Source organism: Megalobrama amblycephala, linkage group LG3, assembly GCF_018812025.1.
Source record: "Megalobrama amblycephala isolate DHTTF-2021 linkage group LG3, ASM1881202v1, whole genome shotgun sequence".
Taxonomy (NCBI): Eukaryota; Metazoa; Chordata; class Actinopteri; order Cypriniformes; family Xenocyprididae; genus Megalobrama; species Megalobrama amblycephala.
The window spans coordinates 27706132-27713726 of NC_063046.1; the positions used below are offsets into that span (position 1 = coordinate 27706132).

Below are 7595 nucleotides of genomic sequence, written 5' to 3' on the forward strand. Positions count from 1 at the left end.
TACTTTTCAGTGCAAAAACAATGTGCAACAAAAATAAATGTTTATGTCTGAAACTGCAACAGCTAAAAAGGGTAGCTATATTTACAATAATTAATCATTTGCAGCCATACAATGAAACTGTCCTCTTTTCTGCCATGTTGAAGGTTATCATCCACTGGAATATCAAAATGGTCTTCGATGTTCTTAGTCATAATTATGATTCGAAGGGGCTTTCTTGTGCTTTTTGTAAAAAAAAAAAAAAAAAAACTTTAAAGGGATAGTTCAACCAAAAATGAAAGTTCTGTATTACTTTCTTTCTTCTGCTGAACACAGAAGATATTTTGAGAAATGTCCTAGTGAACTCAGTGGTCACCAAAAATATTTGTTACCAACTTTCTTCAAAATATCTTCTTTTATGTTCCGCAGAAGAGAGTCAAACAGGTTTAGAATGACAGAGTAGAGTAAGTAAAGTATGACAGATTTTTCATTTTTGAGTGAACTATACCTTTAACATAATATTTCTGAATATGTTATCACTTAAACTAATTAGCTTGTTGATTCTAAAAGCTTTTATAAGATTCACATACTACAAACAATGACATTTCCCAGTGTCACCTTATAGGCAGTTGCTGTTGTGGTCCAGGTCACAGTGATCCCCTTCTCCAAACTCAAATACAAGGGTCCGCCAGACAACAAGAGATGTGGCTTGTCTTCTAAATGTATGCTATTTTTCATCTTTTCTGTGGGGGATTGTTGGTAGGTGGAGGAGGGTGTTGCAGCAGACGCAGGCCTTTTCCGGAGATGAAAAAAGGTCCGGTAGTTTGAGAAGCAGCATCTGTCCCTTTTCTTCTCCTCTCTCCCCTTTAATTACACAACACAATAGCCACGAGATGTGCCCATAATCTGCACACATAATCAGCCTCTCTTTTCTCTCTTCCGAGCCCCTATTCCATACGCTAATTCAATATAAATGTAAATTAACACGCAAAAAGAATAAAGAAATCTCAATCTATTTACATGACTAATCACAATAAACGCGTTCCACGTGAAATATGAATGAATGCATCTCGATTATGGGGAAAAGGGGGTTGTGGGTGTCAGGCGAAGAGTGCTTTAGGAGCTAGTTTTTGTTGTTGTTGTTTTTTTGTTTTTTTTTTACAGTTTCCTCACACACTTTTGTGTTTGTGGAGTGTCTGTAAAAGGGAGGTTGTGTGATATGAATAAATGTGTAAGACTGTTAGTAGTATCATTGGGGACAACACTTATAATGGTAAAGTCTGGTGAATATGACCTTAAGAAACTAGAGGATCCTGATGAATTATATAATTATTTAGCTAAAAACACAATCTATCTGTGTCAGATAGTGTAACCAGTGTTACTCCTTGCTAAACGGCAAAAGCAGATAAAATATTGTCAAAACTTCACCGTTTAACTGATACTTTGCTTTTCAGGCAAAAGTTGTGAGATGTAAACACTTACATAAATGGAATCAATTCAGTAAATAAATGAAGGTGGTTTTGCATATGAGAGTCTTGCATGTCTGCATAATGACTAATACATGCAAAGCATGATCTGATATAGATAAACTGATTGCGCCTTTTCAACACAAGCAATATTTCTGATTTGTATGCTTTTTGGAAATCTCAGGAATTCAATAATCACCAACTTGATCATGTTTGTTTTATGATTCTAGGTGAGCACTGACAGATTTTTCACATGAATGAAACATTAAACCCAATGTATTTATTATAAACTGCTAATGTTCCGTATCATTTGTCTGTTTTATGCGGTACGGTAAGTTGCAGTGATTAAATTAACATAATTCATGAAGGTTGACTAAATGATTGATTGTGTATTGAACATTATTATCATCACAGATTATGATGGAGTATAGATGTTGAATAGTTTTGTCTTGTTGTGTGTTATTACACTGATGTCATATAAAAATTGTTTTTCTGTTCGAGTTTAAGCCCTCTGTCTACTTTTGCTTATAAACAATGCAGAAAAATATGAGAAGGAATTGATGCCCTGAAGCAAATCGTATGATGTCAGATTTTAGAGAAATAAATAACTGCCCAGAGATCACGGCTGAGTCTGTGCTTACATAAAAAACTGGATTTCAGCAAGCACTACACCAAGCTTCCTTCTGTTTGGGTTTGTTTGTACTATTAACCAGCCACAGGACTCCTACAACTGCTTCTAAACCACATATTGATCCTTATTGATCTCAGTATGTTTTTTTCTGAAGTGTTATTTGTAACACATTTTCATTTAAGTACTTTTTATGACTTTCTATGACTTGAAATAGTGTGGCAACTTTACCTAGAGAAAAATTCTTATAATGACTTGATTATAATATTAGGTGTGTCCCAGTTTGTGTATTAATGCACTATTTAGTGCCATTTTGTAATGTAATATAAATAGGGTTCTGAAAAAAATTCCAATAAGAAGTGCATTTATTTAACTGAAAAATGGAAAGTGTAAAAAGTGTGGAATGTCATACACTTCATGCACTCAACAGTCACAGCTTTCCTTACATAGCGGTGGGGGACAGGCTATCAGACAATTACAAAATAACCTCATATTATAAATGAAGTACATAGTGAAAGTGCTGTGTGTAGTACGTCATTTGGGACAAAAAAAGGTTATTGCACTGATATGCATTATATTTGTGAAATGACAACTGCAATGTGTTTCAAAGGGACTGTTAGTGTTTGAGTGGTGACTTTAATTGTACTTGAAAAGAACATTTTGTCATGCTTTAAAGACTGTGGCCAGTCTATATTCTAAAGACAAGAGGGTGCATTTGAAGCATGTACAAATCTGCAAACGTGAAATAATTATAAAAACAACATACTGTACGTAGGCAATCACCATTTAATGCAAATTCATCTGAGCTGTGTCTGGTCTTGGTCACAGGTATTTCTGATGACAATGCATTGGAGGAAAGCCGCAGACAGAACGCTCTCTCTAGCACTGCCCCACACAACCGGTACCTCCGAAATGTGGCCCAGAACCCTTCGGAGGAGGAGGAGGTGGAGGACAGAGGCCTGCAGAATCTGGGACTTGCCAAAGGTTTGTGTCCCAGCTGGAGGCTGTGCCTGTAGGGTAGATGCCAAGATCAGAGGAGCAGAGCAGTTTCGTGCAGTGTTGATTCATAAAGATATTGAGTTTTGTATTTTTCAAGGTTGCATCAGTGAGTCAGATATTAAAAGGTAAGATTTGTCAGCATGGTGGAGGCAGTATCTACTTTCTCATGACATATATGTCAGCAGGCAAATTTTTTAGCCAATACAACTTGCTTTTGACTGCTTCGAGCTCTCAACAGCATCTGGAAAAGAACTTCAAACAAAGACGTTCCAGTTATTGATTTAAAGTGATTGAATTTTTCCCTTCTGTGTCCTAGAGCCACAGTTAATGTCTAGTAAACAATTAGAGGGATGTTTTCAAATATTAGTTTTTGGTTATTTTGCCTTGTTGTTTTAATGACAGTCAAAGCTCATCAGATTTCCTTATAGTACATATCTTTTCATTTTATAGGGTTTTTTGACACCAGGAGAAAGAAGCTATTGTTGAAGGAGTCCGACACTAAAAAGAAGCGGATGCCAAGACTGGCTCCTCGGATTGGGGTGTGGTTCTAACAGTTGTTACTATATACAGTATATTTTTTGTGTGTTGTCTTTACTGTTCATTTTCTAAAAACTGAGGGGATATAAAGACATTAAATACTGTCACACAAATTATTCAAATTATTCTTTTTAAATAGCACACATAGAAAGTTTCTTCCTAAATGTTCTCCTTTGACATGTTGCATTCACGTAGTGTTGTCAAAGTCTGTACGACCCACTATAAAAGTCATGGTAACATCTGCTTATTGTAACTATTGTAACCTTTTTTTTTTTCCCTTTCATTTCACAAACTCATGATATTCCCACATCCATCACCATGCATATGCTACAAAAATCTTTCATTATCCTGATCTGATGTATAAAAAACAATCACACTCATATAGAAGGACACCCCCCTCCATTGCTGTGGTGTTGAAAACGGCAGTTCAAGAAGGAGCCTAAAGACATCACTCATTGGATAATTAAACCCAACTGAAATACATTTATTCATGTTTTTAAACATTAAACAGATCTCTTCATTATTCTGTAAAGTATGTTAAATTTACTTGCAAGACTGTTTTCAACACTTTGATATATTTTTGATGAAGAAAATAATTCATTATAAACATAAAAGTGAGGCACTTTAAAGTTTGTGAGTTTGTGTGCATTTTGTATTAAATGATGGAGTGCAAACTCAGGATTGACATGATATTTAAAAGATGCTTGAAAGATTAACCATGGAAGAGACAAAAAGAGACAGGATGATGAGAGAAGACAGAACAGGTCAGACTAAGGTACTGAGGAAAGTGGGAGGGACCAGGAAGAGAAAGAGGGGCAAAGGATTTTTAAATTATTAATTTACCAATGTGAGAGAACACGTTTTCACCAGTCTGCCTTTTGATCCAGTCTTAAGCACTGTATGAATATTTCAGAAAATACTCCAGATGTGGGATGTCCTTCCAGAACTGGGAGCATGGCTTTAATTTTTCTCCAACTACTGCATGTATGCGTTTCATTTTGTTTTTCGATATTGAAAAGAGACTTAAATCTTTGCAAAATCGTAGTTTCTATATTAAAAAGCTACATAGACACATTTTTAGTAATACATATTAAAAAGCTTCTACTCTGATATGTTATAGTACTTTTTTTGCTGATGCCTAATGAATATGTATTATTTGTTGATACATATTTATGCTGTTAATTGGTATTGGTGTAAACTGAGGCATTTTTAATCAAGTGCTGTTATTTTCAAAGCCATGAATGTCTGTTCATGCTGTACTGCAATAACTAATAAATTGTGTTGTGGGGGAAAAACACTCAAAACAAAAATATTTTAACCATACTAGAAAATCGCTTGCCGTTTACTTACAGCTGTGAAGGTTTTACTTTGTAATATTGACAAAAAGGCTTATTTCTGATGTGTGTATGTCTGGTTGTTTCTTTTTTCTTTTTTAACATACACAAATAAAGCATTTTTGTATGTTCTTTAAATGTATGATCACAAAAAAAAAATCTATATTTATATATATATATATATATATATATATATATATATATATATATATATATATATTTTTTTTTTTTTTTTTTTTTATTACAGAAGACATAATTGCCAGTGTATTAAAGCAGCTTGTTGAGTACAGTATTATTCATGGCAAGGCATGTGCACATGACCTGTAGAGTAATTTAGGTCTTGTTTGGTTGACTGAAGTCTCACAGGGCTTAATTAAAAAGCACAGCACCAGATATATCAGTGGCTCACCTTCCATTGCTTTCAATTTGCAATCTGTCTCAACTCAGATTAATATAGATCCTGATGGGAAGGAACGCTTCAGATTCAGGTGATTCTTAACGATTGAGAGAAATCAAATGTACTGTTTATAAACATGCCATGCATGGACCTTTGAAGTAGATGTTGTCATCTCTGATTTTCAATTCCTCAGAATTATTAAAAAACTGTGCTCGCAAATCAACTTTAGGGCCTCAAAAAGGAACCTATTAAATATAACATTGCAAAGAGTTTATTGAAAGAGCTCAGAAATACTGAAACAGCTACAACTGACCTTGTTAAAAGTTTCATAATACTGGTAATCCTAACAGTGATTTTGCCATCACAGTTAGCATGTCTTTAAATGACGGATGTGTTTGAGAGGTCTGTGTTTGGAGTAACACTAGGTGGAGATGTTTATCAGTTCAGCAAAGGAGGAAACATTAAAGTGGTGTTATCTTAGATAGATTTATCATGCCAACATTCAAAGTTTGACTTGACAAACTTTTTTTTGTTGGTTTTTTTTTTTTTTGAATCAGCTCATTTTAATTTTACTTACATTAAAATGACAATTTTCCTCAAATTCAATTCAAATTCAGGAACTTGAACCATAAGTTTGTTCACTTTTTGTTTGTTGAGATATTTCTCAGTTACCTGCAGTATTCTGGTTCAGTATTTTACAACATATATATAATACTACTGATATATATATATATATATATATATATATATATATATATATATATAGGGTTAATAATTTTGTTGGTATAACTGTTTTCATATAGCATTTATTTATGATCACTGACACTACCTAAAACAAGACACTCCTGTGGTTTCATGTTTTACAGCTGAACAGTTGAACTGCTTCTCCAAGAAAGAATTTTTTCTCCAGGCTCTGAATTCATACTTAGTTTCATTAAACACTGCCTCACACGACTTACTGCTTTATCAATGTATGGCTGTCTTAAATAAATGATTATGATTGGTCAATTACAGCATTTAAGACCACAGTTCAGCAGATAATTAAAATGTGAATAAAAGTTTTCACAAATGTTTTACACTATAGACAAACATTATGCTCCACTTAAAGCACACCAACAGGCATTTGGCATATTCTGAAAACTGATTTAGAATCATCTGTTGTAAACTGGGTGATGACTAAGACAGTCTGGTCAACATAGCAATCACTGCCGTAGGCTTACAATGTTAAAAAAAAACATTGTCTTTGTGAGATGGAGAATGAAGGAAAGACAGATACGGAGAGTAGTCTACCCCCTCACCTCCCACACATCGACCCATCTCAGGTAAACAATGCTCTAACACACAGCTCTCCTGTGAGATCTTTTCTCTGAGTCTTTTCTCTTTTTTTCCCTTACGTCTCTTTACTCCCCACCTTTCCTCTGTCTCTGCCTGAGGACAATTTGCTTCTAAATTATAGCCCCAGTTGGTTTCAACCATCGTCAGACATCTCTTTAGCATAGAGACACACATGATATTTTCCATGTGAAACCACTTTTATTACCTACTGTATCTGTCTTTGTATAGCTTAACCATATACTGTAACAGGTCTGGACCACACTGATACCAGTGTCCAGATGCATCCTTGTACCTGCCCAAATATTATTTCTTAAAGTTCCCTTTCCAATGGGAACTCGCACTGCATCCTAGGACGCTAATGGGGAACGCCTCAGCATGACCGGTGTCTGAAGCATGTGTTAAAATGCGACATTTGTATTGGCTGGCTACAGCCTATGACGTCACTACTAGTGCGACCATGAGGTATAAAAGGGCACCTAGAGAACATGTCATCCTCTTCTTCGTCTTCAGGGACTGTTTTGTTTGAAATACAGTAAGAAAGCGATTCATTATAGCTTGTGATAAGCGTTTCAAGAAGTGTGCGGATCTGTGTCCAAGATTTTTGACACCTGATGACACACGACTTGTGTGTTATCTGTGCACTCTGTCCTTGATTATACTTATTTAGTACTCCCCTTGTTTACAATGGTCGATCTGCAGAGTATTGCGCTTCCCAGGGCTGGATAACAATAGGCTTTCCTGTGGCCTCTTAAAAGTGAGGTAGTATCAGGTTGAAGTCTTCCTGATAGACTTGTTTTAGTAGAGTTTGGTAGGTACTCCCCTCATTGAGGGTCTCTATGTAGAGTACTCAGCTTCCCCAGAGCGATTTTTATGATTTGTAGGTCCTGGAGATTCCTCTTTGGGATGAGCAGTGTCACTCCCCT

General features: G+C 35.4%; 1 protein-coding gene across 2 annotated transcripts in view; it reads left to right on the plus strand.

Annotated features, from left to right (window-relative positions):
* The window catches only part of dnajb6b (DnaJ heat shock protein family (Hsp40) member B6b), a 29809-nt gene extending 24737 nt beyond the window's left edge, over nt 1-5072 (plus strand). The window contains exons 9-11 of one of the 2 annotated variants that reach the window (XM_048184790.1): nt 2899-3054; nt 3520-3608; nt 3992-5072. In XM_048184790.1, the coding sequence (XP_048040747.1) occupies nt 2899-3054; nt 3520-3608; nt 3992-4069 (323 nt within the window). In that variant the 3' untranslated portion in view covers nt 4070-5072. Of the gene's footprint in view, nt 1-2898; nt 3055-3519 lie in introns of both variants that reach the window. The other variant, XM_048184791.1, reaches the window with a different exon arrangement.
* The last annotated feature ends 2523 nt before the right edge of the window (nt 5073-7595 follow it).